This window comes from Ruditapes philippinarum, unplaced genomic scaffold (genome assembly GCF_026571515.1).
Source record: "Ruditapes philippinarum isolate M1 unplaced genomic scaffold, ASM2657151v2 ctg380_1_1_1_1, whole genome shotgun sequence".
Taxonomy (NCBI): domain Eukaryota; kingdom Metazoa; phylum Mollusca; class Bivalvia; order Venerida; family Veneridae; genus Ruditapes; species Ruditapes philippinarum.
Genome location: NW_026864512.1, coordinates 178,781 through 196,254, shown reverse-complemented (window position 1 = coordinate 196,254; position 17,474 = coordinate 178,781). Strand labels below are relative to the sequence as shown.

General features: G+C 33.8%; 1 protein-coding gene across 1 annotated transcript; it reads left to right on the top strand.

Moving 5' to 3' along the window:
• The first annotated feature begins 1,655 nt into the window (after nt 1-1,655).
• LOC132725840 (acid sphingomyelinase-like phosphodiesterase 3b) lies at nt 1,656-15,776 on the top strand. The gene is made up of 6 exons (XM_060711024.1): nt 1,656-1,812; nt 12,523-12,721; nt 13,086-13,330; nt 14,026-14,189; nt 14,703-14,880; nt 15,177-15,776. Exons 1-6 carry the CDS (start codon nt 1,737-1,739, stop codon nt 15,692-15,694), a joined length of 1,380 nt encoding a protein of 459 aa, XP_060567007.1. The 5' UTR covers nt 1,656-1,736; the 3' UTR covers nt 15,695-15,776.
• The last annotated feature ends 1,698 nt before the right edge of the window (nt 15,777-17,474 follow it).

The window sequence follows — 17,474 nt, the reverse complement described above, 5'->3', positions numbered from 1 at the left end:
CAGTGTAAGAATAATACAGTGTAAGGATAATGCAGTGTAAGAATAATACAGTGTAAGGATAATGCAGTGTAAGGATAATACAGTGTAAGGATAATACAGTGTAAGTATAATACAGTGTAAGAATTATGTAGTGTAAGGGTAATACGGTGTAAGAATAATACAGTGTAAGAATAATACAGTGTAAGAATAATACAATGTAAGGATAATGCAGTGTAAGTAAAATACAGTGTAAGAATAATACAGTGTAAGAATAATGCAATGTATGCATAATACAGTGTAAGAGTTATAAACGCATAGGAGCTTCATTTAAAATAATGAAAATAATGGAACACTAGACATAACAGGCTATGACATTTTTTTAAATATGATACTATTCATGCGCATGTGTTGGTGTAAATAATTTCAAAGATATAAAAATTGGAACATAATATTCAGAGTTGATATACAACTATTTTTTATGTATAAATGACTCTGGTGCTAATCGATCCAATAATTTATGTATAAAGTAAATTCATGTATTAAGAATATTACACACCCGATTTGCCCAAACGCAGGATCGCTTTCTTTATTTTATTTCATTTTCTTATTTCTTTACGCGTTTAACAAAATGTTTATCAAAAAGGAAACAAATGTGTCGTTCTTTTGGATTTTATCACTTCGTTGATTGCGTAATTTGCGGTCTCGTTGAAACACATCTTTACATAAGATAAACCTCAATCAGAAAAGCAATCTCATGTAAAATGTCCTTATGTTCGTAAATACAAATACACACCAATTTGTTATCTATAAGATTTCTAAACGCTCCCGGCTATGACCAAGAGTTCAACCGGACAATCTCTGTTTTGCAAAACGAGACAAATTAGCTCTAATGTTATAAGAAGTCTTATAAAATTTCATGGTCGATAGCGTTTAGAATAAATGTACCTTGTTCAAATAGAATTTCTAGACTTCAATAAATTTCTGCTGTTAAAGTATGTAAGCCAAAGATGAGCATAGTACTCGTATATCTTTAATGTCTTAATTTCATTTTTATTTTTAATATTCCTCAAAGTAATCGCCTCTATGATCGTCTGCACCTGTTATTGTATACCTTGCTGTATGATGCGAAATAATTCAGTCGTTATATTAACCTGGCATTCGTATGGTGGCTGATTTCTGCCATGTTCGATTCTCAAAAGTCAAAGGCGAAGATACGAAGAGACGATAATATGCTCGTTCGCCTTCGACATTTAAGGGCGCCTACACGAAGACATGATACATTTTTTTAGGCAAAATAATTATATTTTAATAGGCGAAGACATGAAATATTCTTCTGTAAAATGATCGTGTCTGCGGGTATTACCCTATATTTGCTGTGTCTTCGCCTCAAAATGCACAAGGCGAAAACACGATAGTCTGCCAATTAATCGAGTCTTCGTGTCGTCGTATGTTCGTTTTCCGTATTTTGAGACGGCGACACAACAAATTTAGGGCGCCGATAAACAGATTTCTTCCCGTCGATATAATTCTCGTATATTTGCCTATTGAAATATCATTATTTTGACTAAAATATGTCGTGTCGTTGTGTCGTTGCCCTCAAAAGCGGTATTAGCGGGTATATTATAGTGGCTTCGTATCTTCGCCTTCGACGTTTGAGGGGCGAAGACACGAAATGGCCGAAATCAGCCACCATATCTTCGTTTACCTGACATTTGTTTATCTTCCGAATGAGAGTTTAGTTATTCTCAAAGGAAAAGATGGAGAAGGGAATTTATGTCTTGTGTTTTCTATGTGTATTTTTTACTTCACTACAAGTGGTTATTTCAGACACAGGTAAATTATTTATGAAATTCACTTTTTATTACAATGTTCAAAGAAATCTTATATTATGTAAATTTCTGTACAACATATAAATATAAAGTCGAATATAGTAAATACCTTTTAATTCATGTTCCATAATAATTATGTCATGTATAAAGTAAGCTGACCGGATAATGACATTTGTAAACGCTACTTGCAACTTACCTCCCAACATTATAAGAAAATTAGTAACATTTTTTAAACACATCTGGTTATGCTCAGGATAAATCATTACATGTGAAGCAAACACATAATAAAACTTTTTCTAATGTTCAGCTATGTGTTTTGATTAACGCTCTTTTTTTCTTAGTTGGCAGCGAACGAATATGAAATAAAATGAAATAAAGCACACTTTTTTAATGTGTTGCAAGCTTTCGGAAGGTCGGTATATCTTCTTGTGTCCGAACTAATACAAGGACGGGCAACTAATACTAAAGCTGGAATGTAGCCACATAACCTTACAGTGTCGGTTTGACTAAAAAATGATATAAAAGTTTCAAAACATTTTTAAATCATGTCATAAACAAACAAATGAAAATTACAAAATAGGTTATTTTCATAGTTCATACACAATAGTAAACAGGCAAATACAACAACAGATGTTTATGACAAATCTTTAAGACATAGTGTAAATAGTTTTGTTTCTATCTTGGTCGGTGCTACTATCTTTCATTGAACACTTTGACATTTTTGCACATAAAACAACGATAAAGTGACAATCGGGAGTTTTCGTTTATTTCCGTTAAACTTCGGACAAAAGCGATAAGAACAAGTATTTCAGCGAGGTGTTCCGAATGTGACACAATCCGACGTTTTACAATTGAAGAATGCATAGTTAGGTGAAGCTTAATAAATCTTAAAAATTACACGGTGTATCTTATCTTTAATTTATAACAACGCTGAAATACAAACAATGAACCTGTTGTACATGTTAGATTTGCTAAATATAAATCATACTTGTGCGTTTCCCAGCGAAATAAGTCAAATATTATCATTGCAAAATTTTAAAACTCAATGTCATAGCTCTACAATAAAAATCTAATCGAAATTACCTTATTCATTCAATCGTTCCATTCTGCCCATTAACAATTAAGAACTCAACATATTAAAGGTGTTAAAAAATCGTGAGTTCATTAAAGAGGATTTGAACTCAATTTAAGCAAATATCTATTTACATTCGTAGTGGGGCGGGAAATTGAGAAAATAGTGCAAATGGTGATACAAGCATGAAACTTTCAGGAAATCATCTTTAGACTACATAGTTTTCAAAAGTGAAGTGGGCCCAAAAATATCTCTGCTCATTCAAGATGGCCGCCATTTTCAAAATGGCCGCCATATAAATTTAACGTACATAACTCATTCAGTCAAATTTTTTGTAAAGACCTGAAACTTACACCGAAGCATGTATAAAGTGTCTCCTTTACAAAATTTAAATTTTACAAACTTTTCGTACCTCTTCTCAATCCAAGATGGCGTCCAATATGGCCGCCGATTTTTACACAAAACTGTTTATATAAATTTCTATAGTATAATTTGTAGCACAAATTATGTTTATTTCTATAAAAAGTGTTTAAATATATCAAAAATAATCAAATCATATGTTAATCATAATGAAAATTAAAGTTTTTTAAGTTTATGTCTAAAATATCTTTAAAGATATCAAGAAAAAAATCTCGTTTTTTGCATATTTCTCTTAATTTGGTTTTCTAACTCTATATGCAAAATTAAAAAAAAAAATACTTTATTTCTTATTTGTAATTCAATTCAAAATAGGGTTTGTTACGGTGTTCCGTTTGGACACGTTTGGACAATCGTGACATTTTATTTATTCTGTACCCGCGATGCACGATGGTACGATGGTGAAAACGCGATGGCACGATGGTACGATGGTGAAAACACGATGGTACGATGGTGAAATCACGATGGTACGATGGTGAAATCGCGATGGCGCGATAGTACGATGGTTTTCACCATCGTACCATCGTGATTTCACCATCGTACCATCGCGTTTTCACCATCGTACCATCGCGTTTTCACCATCGCGCCATCGCGCTTTCACCATCGTACCATCGCGTTTTCACCATCGTGCCATCGCGATTTCACCATCGTATCATTGCGTTTTCACCATCGTGCCATCGCGATTTCACCATCGTACCATCGCGCTTTCACCATCGTGCCATCGTGTTTTCACCATCGTGCCATCGCGATTTCACCATCGTACCATCGCGTTATCACCATCGTGCCATCGCCTTCAGGTGGACATGCGCATTGTACATCTTTATCAACAATGGATGACTGCATAACTATGTATTATGTGAGAGGCTTATACGTATCGAGACATTTTAAATATAGTGAGGCTTAAAACGGGATTTGATCTCACTATTAATCATAGACTATTTAATAAGTGTTGTGTATTAAGATTCAATCATTTTAAAACCTTTATGCACTGTGCTTAATTCATCTTGTTTACCGTGCTTAATTCATCTTCTTGTTACCGTAACAAGAATGAATTAAGCACAGTGCATAAAGGTTTTATAATGATTGAATCTTAATACACAACACTTATTAACCCATTACTTCATGAGCATTTTGTGAAAAATGGCTGTTTTCGTTGAAAAGTCTCCCGTTACAAGTTCAAAATTGCTATAATACTATAAAAAATGCTTCAACACTAATCAAACTTGGCACAAATGTTGACTGGACCATTGCCCCTTGCAACAACATGCTCAGGCTTAAATTTTCTGTTACCATGGCAACGAGGGGGACATCTCAAAATTGCCAAAAATCACTATTTGCGTTGATTTTTTCCATCAAAATTGATTTCAAAGTGCTGCAACTTCTCAATGGATTGAGATAGAGTCAAATGCTTTTCAGCGTTGGTTTACACGTTACCTTATGATCAATATGGGGTCATTTATAGCCTCTCACAAGTCCAAAATTTTCTTGGCGATGAGGGGGGCTCCGCCCCCTTCAAACCCCCCAAACAGAAGGGGGCACATCCCCCTTATGGCAACCCCCTGAGGTATCTTTTGGTTGGGGGGCCGCGCCGAAAAAGAGGTCACTTTTTTTAACAACATTTCTCAAACAAAAACAAGTGTTGGGGGCCTAAATAAGGCATTTTTTCACCAATTGAGACAACAAAAAGGGGGGGGTGAAAAGGCGTTAAAAGGCATGTATATAACGTAATGGGTTAAATAGTCTGTGATTAATAGTGAGATCAAATCCCGTTTTAAGCCTCACTATATTTAAAATGTCTCGATACGTATAGCCTCTCACATAATACATAGTTATGCATTCATCCATTGTTGATAAAGATGTACAATGCGCATGTCCACCGGAAGGCGATGGCACGATGGTGAAAACGCGATGGTACGATGGTGAAATCGCGATGGCACGATGGTGAAAACGCGATGGCACGATGGTGAAAGCGCGATGGTACGATGGTGAAATCGCGATGGCACGATGGTGAAAACGCGATGGTACGATGGTGAAATCGCGATGGCACGATGGTGAAAACGCGATGGTACGATGGTGAAAGCGCGATGGCGCGATGGTGAAAACGCGATGGTACGATGGTGAAAACGCGATGGTACGATGGTGAAATCACGATGGTACGATGGTGAAAACGCGATGTAACATCGCGTTTTCACCATCGTACTATCGCGCCATCGCGATTTCACCATCGTACCATCGTGATTTCACCATCGTACCATCGTGTTTTCACCATCGTACCATCGTGCCATCGCGTTTTCACCATCGTACCATCGTGCATCGCGGGTACAGAATAAATAAAATGTCACGATTGTCCAAACGTGTCCAAACGGAACACCGTAGTTTGTTGTTAACATATGAGAGAACCATAAAAACTGTAGGTTTTAATAATTTGTCAAAGTGGGTGGGGTAAATTTATCCTATAATTACAATAGAAAAGTTAAACCAACAAAATTTACACTGACCGTAAGTTTTTTCTTCGCTTTTTCTCTTAATCATGATGCAAATGCTCCCTATTAAAAAGTATTCTTTATTGGAAGAGTGTATTTTTGTCTTTCTTTGGTTTATACAGAATTCTACGGAAGCCCATTGAGGCCATTTTGAGTTAGAAGTTAGAACTTAGATGTTATATCTTAGAACTTAGATCTTAGAACTTAGGTCTTAGCTCTTAGAACTTAAAGGTTACGTAAAGGCGGGAAAACGCCATATTAACTGCACAATAGACAAGAAGATGTGTGAGGTAAACTTTTTATTATATTTCTTGAATTTTATTTTTGTAATTTAAAGTATTGTTAGAGATATAGCTAGTACGTTAAAAGATTAATGATTATATCTGGGTAAAAAACAACCAATTTCAATGGCAGGCAAAGACAACAGTCTGTCTTCAACAGGCTGGGACAAACTCCATACGCGGCTATTTTAGCCAGTTTCAGCTATTTTTTGCCGAACCTGGCTACAACAAAAATCTACGAACAAGGGCACAAGTGTCGAAACTGATATATGTTGTCTGTATTTGTGTAATTCCCCAATTATCATGTATAATTGTGTGTATCTGTTAGTGTTATAATAATTTTAAAAATATTTTCTAATGTGTATTTAAATAATTTGATTATATTTCCTATTGCAGAATCTTCTTCATCCATTTTCCGGACGACGAAAATGGTCTCTAAATGGGCATGGACGTTTGGAATTTGGCTCTTTTTGTTATTACACCCAGGAACAAGTGTTGTAATCATAGATTTAACTGTCATTCTCAGAGGTGCGCATTTAACAAGATTAGAACTGATAAACTTTGTTTACATATAAATGGTTACAAGTTAAAGCCATCTTGATTCTGCATCCAAGGATCGATCTGTACAGTCGACTTATGTTATGGCTCTTAGTATCAAACAGCGACAAAATTGCTTGCAGTGATAGCGTCATACTACCCAGACACATTAACAAAATAGAAATTGCCCCAAGGCTCCTTCGAAGTCGTTGTGATGGAGGAAATGAAAATTCAACGGTAGCATTGCTTCAACCATTTTTCAGATAAAAACGGCACAGAAAGCGTATCAAGGTTGAAAAAGTTTTATGTATGGAAAGATTGTAGCAAATCAGCGTTTAGAATCCTGGTAGGATAACTTCGTATACAAGGTTGCACTGGTGGATTTCTTTTTTCAAGGATCTTACTGATTTCAAAGTTTGGATATAACAAATCGTGTACACATTGAATGCCTAAGACATTGTTTAATGAATTGGACCCTAGATGAAATCTAAATGATAAGCTAAACTCAAAATAATTTTGAAATACCTTACGGAAGACCTGATATAATATTGTTTGTACCTGGAATCTATGGTGTGCATATTTTGGTCATCGTGTTAATCAAGAAGACATACATATATGCAAGAACTTTATGGATCTCTTAAACGGCTTCATTGTAACCAAACCGAGAAACATGTTTGAGTGTTGTCGTCGAATAACAGAAAGCTTTTGACATCTATAAAACGAATCGTTAACATTGTACCTTGAATTTAACAGATGATGGTGAAGCATTAACAATGACTTACAATGAGCATGTAATTCGGTTTCGTGTTGGCATTCATAATTATAAATTATACTATTTCTTAATTAATTATTATAGAAATTATATTATTAATTATATTATAATTAAAAAATAAGATTTATGTTATTTCAGAGCCTTCAACCTGTGTGCCCCAATATATATCATTTTCGTAAATGATACCAGGAATCTTGTTGAAAAACCTATTGAACTGTTTCAAGTTACTGTTAATGAGGAACGTCTGGTGTACAAACCAGAGCTTCAATAAATGTCCCGATCAAATTGTTTGTCTATTTTACATTTAAAATTATATGTATGTGTACTTTGCAAAAGCGGTATATCCTACCGTGTTTCCATTTCTACTAGGTCCAGCTCGCAGTGGCCACTTAAATTTAAGATAACCATTTTTCTTAATTTTAACGACGTGCACTTCTGTATTAATATTTGATGAAATTATCAGCGGGTTGTTACTGATTGTGGTTACCATAACTATTACATAAGTATATTTAAAGACAAAGATTTGTCTACAAATTGCCATTTTTACAATAAGGTTACAAAAGGGGCATAATTGTGCACAAATGTTTGATGGTGTGACCAGCTCTTGGCTACAAATTGGAGCCATCAGTATATTCAAAAGGAATCGCATTAGTTGCATAATATAATTTTATGTTTGTCACATTGGCAACGTACCAAATAATGGCTTATCAAGCAAATGTTGCATAACAAGCTATAATACTAGATGTAAAGTGGGCAAAAAATGATGAAAGAGTCCATAGCGATTTTATAAAAACAACATGCCATTATTATGGCTATAGTTGCATGTTCCCTTAAATTTAAGTGATATGTCAAATCACAGATTGCAAAAGTATTTCTGACTATGCAGGACGTTTATTTTTTGTTAGTGTGTGTATGCATGTGTGCGTGTTTGTGTGTGTGTGGGGGGGGGGGCTTTGAATCAAAGAAGTTTCAGCATCAGAAGAACTTCACGAGATACTTCTGTACGTGCGCCTGTCTTTTAGACGCATGTTTTAATGTGCTGGCCAACATGTTTAACAATGCGATGCAGACAAAATCGACGTATAACCAAGCGGAGACCTCGTCTTGATTGTTTGAAATGAAGGGCTTTAAATAGGTGGTGCAAAGGGGCCCGTGGCAGTGAAAGACCTACAAAGTGGCCTAAACGAGGTTCAACTATCTTAGAATTTAGACATTAGAACTTAGACGTTAGAACTTAGTTATTAGAACTTAGTTATTAGAACTTAGTTCTTAGAACTTAATTCTTAGAACTTAGTTCTTAGAACTTAGATATAAGAACTTAGGCATTAGAACTTAGACATTAGAACTTTAAAAATCGGTTTTGCAAGAGCTTAAGGAAGGAAATATAACTGCCTTCTCATACATAAAACTTTATTAAAGTTACAGTAAACTGCAAAACATGATAAAAGACACTCATTTATCACGAAAAAAGAATATCACAATCTCGACAGGAACTTGTCGAATAGCATGCCCCCACATACACACTCAAAATAAAGTTAATACTTCAGCTCTGTTACAATAATACTTTTGGTAAAGATCATGATATATGTAGGTCAACATCAAACTATCAGCGTATGTTTAAATAATAATAATAATAAAATGGTGAATATTGTTGTAAATGGAAAAATGCAACTCACAATACCTCAATGCTGAGGTTAGCAATTTAATGGATGATCTGCTAAGAATTATTCTAAAGAAAAATTGGAAATACAGAGCCGCCTAGTACTTTTGTAATGGTTGTCTCCTTACAAAACTTCACTAGTCGTAATGTCGAAAGAATAATAAAACTTATTTTTAAAACGTTTAGTTAAAAGTTTAATAAGATTTCATATCGTTTTCTGAATCCGTCAGTTATATTCAAAAAACATACATGCACGTGAAACTTGAAAAAATTAAAAACCAAAAATGAATGTACAAAGAAATTTTGATTAAAAATTTCCTGTAAAATGCCTTATTTGTTTAATTGAGTCCCAAAGGTTTGTATGACGCTTTCCCCCCTTGGGCACTCCTCTGGGGTTGCTAAAAAATTGGGTCCCTTGCTTTTGTCCCCCAAGTGTACGTGATTTGCGGGGCGGCTTTTCAGTTTAGTTTAAAAACCCTTGTTAAATCAACTATAAAAAAGTTATTTTTTAAAAGTTCTAGTCTTGGGTTTAAAAGGGCCCCCTTTGGAAAAATGACAGCTAAATCCAAAAAATCACAGCCAAAATGGAACTGGGTTTATGACAAACTAACCAAAAAACCTGTCCATATTTTCATCCTTTTCCGGTCCCTCCGGGAAAAGGAATAAAGAAAAATTCTTCCCTAGGAAAAAAAAAATTTAAATTTTTTGTAAACAATTTCAAAACCCAAAAAATGCCCGTTCACACAATTCAAATTTTACAATCAGGGAATTAACTCAAATACAGGCAACATATATCAGCTTTGACGATTGGGTCGTCATTGTAGGTTTTTTTGTTGCAAGGTTTGTCTAAAATAGCTTGCAAAAGGGCTAAATAGCCGCCTTTGCCTCCTATTGAAATTGGTTGCTTTTTAACACGCCTTTTAGATTATACAGATATAATCACCTTATCTTTTAACATAATAGCTAATATCTCTGCAATGTTAAAAAAGTATAAAAATTAAAGAAACATAATAAGAAGTTACCTCACAAATATCTCCATGTCTATCTTTCAGTCAATATGGCGTTTTTTTCCCGCTTATGTGGAAACCTCTAAGAGGCTAAGATCTAAGTTCTAAGATCTAAGTTCTAAGATCTAACATCTAAGCTCTAAAACTTCTAACTCAAAACGGCCTCAATGGGCTTCCGTAGAATTCATTTTAGTTTAATTGTGAAGGAAGCTATAAAATATATGCCTTTCTTTGGGTCAAGTAGGTGAGCTAAAATATCAATAAATGCACATACATTAATTAGTATACACTCAGTTATTAAATTTGGTTGCGTGATATTACTGGTTTCAATATTTTGATATTGTTTATTAATTGTTAATTGTAAAGATATATAAGAAGACAATAAGCCAACAAACATGCTTTAAAGAGCAAACATGCACACGAATAAGGTTGTCCATTGACGCATATTATTAACTCCTTCACAATTTCATATTGAAAATATGAAAATGGCTTTAAAGCTAACTCAATAAGATAATAATTTTTGCATATATAAAAAGGCTACTATCACAGCATCTCATTCTATGTGTTGTGAAACAGATATATCAATGATATCACCTGACCTACATACAGTTTTTGATGATTTAAAATAAAATAATTGTAATTCATAAATTAATTATATCGATTTTTTATTTCAATAACAGGGCAATGATGACCCTATTAGTCACACACCATTGTTGGGGAAAGGTCACAATTCTTTATAAACGTAGGTTATTGGGTGTATCAACTTTGTCATAACATATATATGATTTGTGAAATATTGTAAGGATGCTTTAAAAGAAACAGCCTGATATCAAGTTTCTCAGAATTGTTTCTCATGAGAGGACTTAAATAAGTATTAATATTCCTATATGAGTCCATATAAACTTAGTGACCCCTGGTGCATGATCAATTTTGACCATCTTGTCCATGATTTTTTAACTATTTGTAGAGTATTACAAGGTTATGATGATACATAATTTATTCGGTTACTGTAGTTTTAGAGAATACAAATTTATTACAGAAGTCTGTGTAAAATAAGTGATATCCATTTCAAAACCATTTTAACTGCAGGACATCATACAATTTTTATGCATTCAGTTTAACACTAGAAGGTGGCTCTATGAGCAAGATTCATGACACAAGATGATGGTATACGCTTAGTATCTATGCTCTGTGCATTCTGCTTTTTGAGAAGACTTTTTAAACATTTTACTATGTAAAATCTATGTTCACTAAGTGACGAACAGAGAGTTTTATGTAACTTTTAAAGAGGTCTTCTCTACTTGACAATGTTACTGGAATATTGAATATCTAAGTTCTAGTCATTGTAGTTCTCCAAAAGAGGACTTACATGTGATTTCCTATATAAGTCTTTCAAAACTAAGTGCCCCTCATGGCAGCCATTGACAGGCCTTTTAATCATGCTCCTGCAGTCTAAAATGGCTCCCTGGTATGTTACTAATGTTTGCATAGACTTAAAACTGTCTTAAAAGTCTTCTCCAAAACTAAAGTTCCCAGAGCAGAAAAAATATTATGAAAATTCACTCTGTGATACTCAATAAAAATTATGAATTATTGGCATAGGACCAAATCACTTAGTTCATATGGACTCGTATAGAAATATAATTATATGAGTCTTCTTGTGTGAAACAGTTCCTATGATATAGGGCATGTTTCCTTTGAAGCGAACCTTCACAAATAGTTCATAAATCATAACTGTATGTGGTGAAAAAAATTGATACTCCTAACATGATCTTATCTTACTTCTGTTTTAAAGCGTTATGGCAATTTTCCTGCAGTGGATCTTAGGTGAGTGGTCAAGGATTGTTTAATGGGTAACATGAAATTTGAATAATCTTTGACAGACATTTAGTTTATATTTCAAATCATCAGCAAATATATGTGGGTCAAGCGATAATATTGATATACTTATTTCACTACACATAGATCATATGATGTATCAGTCTTAATTTTACTTTGTACAATAAACTTCATACAAAAATTTCACTGAATGAGCTAATATGTATGTCAAATTTATATGGCGGCCATTTTGAAAATGGCGGCCATCTTGTATGAGCAGAGATATTTTTGGGCCCACTTCACTTTTGGAATCTCTATAGTCTAAAGATGATTTCCTGAAAGTTTCATGCTTGTATCACAATTTGCACTATTTTGACAGGAGAGACCTTATTTCCCGCTCCACTATCGTACATGATATATGTAATAGAAAGAGAGTCAATAAAGTCATGTTAAACCCAAGTCACACTAGAGCTTACGATTATTTGCGACTACCGGCGACGTGTAAAACCGACGATCATCGCGACCAGGCCCTCTTTGAACAGATAAATTTACTTTATATAAAGTATAAATATCAGAGGTAAAAAGTACACGGGTAAGCCATGTCACGTAATCATACTCATACTTTTTATCATAGTCGATAACTTTATAATATTATCTTTTATTTTAGGTTATTTCTGGCATATAACCGACTTTCATTATGACTTTACTTATCATGGTCGACAACTATCCTGCAATAAGACGAATGTACCAGACAACGTGGGTCAGTTTGGCGATTTCTGGTGTGACTCACCATGGTTACTTGTAAACAGCAGCGTTCGAGCAATGGCTGACATCAAATATGATGTTGATTTTGTCCTTTGGACGGGGTAAGTTTGATTGACTTAAAAATCGTTAATAGAGTCATTATCCAACACCTAACGAAAGTAATGCCTCGTTTCATGTTTTGGCGGATGCGCTCGTTGAATGTCACCCATCCTTTTTGTTTTTGTCTTTGTTTTCTTATTTTAAATGTTCCATGAATAATGCTATATGAACACATCTGCAAATGTTTCTACGTCTTATATTTTACAACGTGATTAGGTCGTGTTAGGTCGGTGCTTGTAGAGCATGATCTGTAGCTTTCATTTCACTGGCTGTCATGGTAAAGATCCATTAAACCGTTCCGCCCATAAATTCCTTTTTACTGTAATGGGCGGCCTTACATGTTTCTTTTCATTCTTTCTATTTTAGAGATACAGTTTTACATGGAAAGAATGAAGATCTTAGTTATGACATTAACGCCGGTATTCTTGAAAACGTAACTGAAGTCATCAAAACAACGTTACCAGGTGTACCCGTGTATGCGACGTTTGGTAACCACGATTACTTTCCTAATAACCAATTTCCACCTAACAACAATCTGCTTTACAATGATACCCTTAACAGATGGGGGTCATGGCTTGATGACCCTTCTCAGCACGATAATTTCAGAAAAGGTAAGAAGCTCATTTGTAGTATGTATTTAACGCTTAGCGTAACCTCTACAGAACGGCCCTCTATAAAAAGCAAAAAAGTCTTTATAACAACGGCATCAGTTCTTTCCAAACTAAGACTTCCCTTGAAGAAGGCAACTCAGCAACAACCAAACTCTTTGTTTCCCGAAAGGATGTTGCCGTGCAGATGTTATAAAATCTGTCGTTAAAATACTTATAAAGAATTTTTAACTTTTTCTTTAATGTTTTCGTTTTTATGAACTATGAAATTTAAAAAAGCATTGCGATTACTAACAAACAGGATTGACAACTCATTTATATAACAAACCACATTTACTTATGGCAAAATATAGTAATCGACAAGGATCCAAATATTTTTATAGAATAAAAGTATGAATTTCATTTAAGTTCTTTTCATTGGAATGTTTAAACGAAAACATAGTACGGCATTTATAACGTTGTGATTTAAGTTAAACGCGTAGTAATTAACATAAGTACACATTCTTTATTTTAATCACAAGTGTTAAATTACTGAACAAGGTGTTGTAAAACCGGACTTTCTTGTAAATTTGTGTACAAGTCAAGAGTTTATTTCTGAGATCATTCATTTTCAGGTGCTTAAAAACAGTCGAACAGAGAGCTTGGCTTCCTAATTGGATCTAATTACATTAATAACATAACTATGGTATTTATTTAAGGGGCGTTCTATACTAAAAAGACACGTTATGGGCTCAGGATAGTTGCTTTGAACACTAACTTGTACTACACATCCAACAAGGCTATACTCAATTATACAGACCCCGCCGACCAGATAGCCTGGCTAAATTCTACTCTTGCACAAGCTAGAACAAACAAGGAAAAGGTAACTGTAATTATAGACAGATACATTGTCCAAGGTTTTAAAGTAACATCCCTTTATGTCACATATGGACGGCAAAATCAACTGTCCGTATTGTCCTGGATGTCCCACAGCCTGTACGGACAAGTGGAAATTTTCTAAAATTTACTTTAAAAGTATCATACGGACAAGTAAAGAAATGCTTCAAGTAAAAAAGGACAAGTTAGTCAAAATCAGATTTTTGTCCCATAAGTTTGTCCGTTAAAATAAGCATAAACAATGTTAAACAGTTCAAAATAGGTTCAAATTTGTTATGATATTTTCCTAGTTACACATACAACAAACTAAATAGCTCTATATAATAACGAAAGGAAATGACTCAAAGGTCTTTTTATAACGATCTAGGGCTATTTATGGTCTACGGTGATATTCTGAAATTTAGGACGAGATTGATTTCCTGAGAAGATTTCTAAAACGATGAGAAAAACGCAAAAAAGCATTTCTTTGTCAACTTTATTATTCTTTACAATCACACAGGTGTTGGTAACAGCTCATATTCCCCCAGGGGTACACACACCCAACGGTTTGATTTGGATGCATTTGGTCTACCACGAACCTCTTGTCTCGGTTCTACGGGGCTTCACAGACATTATCGTCGCCATGCACTTCGGACATGATCATGCAGATGGGTTTAAAATTTTGAAAAATGATAAAGGTAAACATTTTCCTAAATTTATTGAAACGCATAATTCTTGACATAAAATTTGGCTCCAATGCCATAGATGAAGACAATTATTTTATTAACTATTTTCATCGATCCTTACTATTTGAATATACAGTGTTAATAACTATGGTGAATAACAACAAATTCAATCAAGATTAATTAATTTCTTTTGATGTTGATAAATAGAATTTCAGTCACCAAAAACCTACTAAATATTCAAATATAACTGATGTATTTCAAATATTACCGGTTCTGCTTTTACTAAGCTTGCCAATTTATTTTCATAGATGGATCAGCTGCTCCTATTTTTATTGCCCCGTCAGTCACTCCCTGGAGGTATGTTATTCCGTCACATATAGGTCCCGCACATAATCCGGGCATCCGGCTAGTAAAGTACGACAGATCAACAGGCATCCATCTTGAAATTGAACAACATTACCTAGACCTTTTAAAGGCAAACAAAAATGGCGCCGCCATGTGGGAGTTAGAATACAAGACCAGTTCACACTACGGACTTGACAGACTCACTGCAGCTGACTTATCTAATCTTGCAGAGAAAATGAAGGAAGCATCGAGTAACGAGTTTAAGAATTATTGGAAGTTTAACAGAGTTACTCCCCCGGAAAATCTTGCCGAGGCTTGCAATGAGGAATGTCACTCTTCTATTATTTGTGGCTTCACAGAATTTGATATGGATAATTTCAAATCATGCAAAGCCAGTATGGTTTCAACTGCATCTACGCTTTCAAATGCCGTTGTATATATCTTAATCAAACTTGTTGTTCTCTGTGTATTGTTGAATTAGTGCTTAATTGGAAGCCACATTTTTGAAATCAGGAACCTTGCTTCATGACATTGTATAGTTTATAGAATCTGAATACCTGGCATCTTTAACAAGATGAAAAACTGAGACAGCTGTATATTTTGCTCGATTCATATCTAAATAGATTAAGAACACTTGACAACTCTCTTATTTCATAGTTGTAGGAATATATATAATCTACATAATGACAAAACATAATCCGGCAACGGCATAATTTGAAAATGTAAATATGATAAAAACAACATTTAAGCAGAAATATTTCAATCATGTACGTGTAGTTGATTAAATCTTTCATTATCTTACTGATCATATTCACTTTTGTCATGTGATAATTTTAACAAATGGGGCCCCCTGGGCTCCTTGCCACTGTTTCTAGTTTGTGGGTCGTGTGGGGGTTGCGTTCATTGAACACCGCATTGTTTACCATATTTCATAATTAGGAAATAGATTTCAATTTTTAGTGCAAATGCGCAGGAATATAATCATGAAAGCATTTGAACGATAAACCATGTACTATTATACTACAACGCACGATACATTATTTAGATTGTAATTTAGAAATCTTTTTCCATTCTAACATACAAATAAAAAGAGAATAAATAAAATATCTTGATTGAATTTGATATGAAACGTGTTTTTATATATACATGTAAATTCATTTGAAATTTATGAACATCAAACTGACCAGTTTTAACATCTGGCTCAAGATAAAACAAAGTTTAATGTCAAGATGGCTCCAGATAGAAAGTTTAATATTAATTGATACCTTTACTAGCTCAATAATGCATTGGCAGACTCTGATTACTTTAAATGAGCAACATGTACGATATTTGCATTCATACCATGTTTCATTTTAATAATCTAGTTCTTGAATATTGATGTTGAAGGAGGGACATACAATTAATTTGCAATATCCCCTTTCGATTAATTTGTAAATGTACTTGCAATGGCGAATACTTTACACACAACCGACACTTGACTATACTTATGTAATAACCACGTACATAAAATGTGTTAATCGAAAACGTCCGCGCCCCGAAGCGTGATGCCCTTTATAGAATGAGATTCAAGATTTCAAAATTTTATTCAAAACCAAGGCATATAATATGCATAAGGTTATAAAAGATCAACAATATAATGAACAGTTGTTCAAAAGTGATAAACAAAACATATATACATAAAATTATATAATAATGAGATCAATTTGACTAACACATATCGGTATTTGACTTAACTTTTCTCTTTGGACATGATTGTCTTACACAGATGTTATCTAAATTGTTTATATGTTAATACACTCATACAGGTTGAGAAAATCATGCCTTGCCGGAGAATGAGTTATTTAAATTTGAAATAATAGTTTTGCTGAATAATGCAAGTTTTAATAAAGTTGAATGGTCAGAGATATTCATTAAAGATTCTAATTTATAAATATCAGGATGATTTGAGAATTTTGAATCAATAAACTTTTTACAAAGAGAATTAAAAAAGTGACATTCAAATAAGAAATGAAATTCACCGTTTTGGAAATAAATGACATATTCTTTGATATCTTTCGTCATGTAAATGTCAACTTTCTTCTGAATTTACAAAGTACACAGATTGAAATGTTATATATCTAAATATCGTCGAAAAAAAAATTCTTATACACACGATAAATTAAACATTTATGGTTCCTTTCTAATTCTTTAAGAACTGGTCTTTCAATCTCTGTTTCACAATAGTTTTAAAACTATTTAAGTTACCAATAAATTTATTATAA

Excerpts from the sequence above, each read along its gene's own strand:
- LOC132725840 (XM_060711024.1), top strand. The coding sequence starts at position 1,737 with ATGGAGAAGGGAATTTATGTCTTGTGTTTTCTATGTGTATTTTTTACT. Across the intron at positions 12,722-13,085 it reads GATTTTGTCCTTTGGACGGG|AGATACAGTTTTACATGGAA; the intron begins GTAAGTTTGATT and ends TTTCTATTTTAG. Across the intron at positions 14,881-15,176 it reads AATTTTGAAAAATGATAAAG|ATGGATCAGCTGCTCCTATT; the intron begins GTAAACATTTTC and ends TTATTTTCATAG.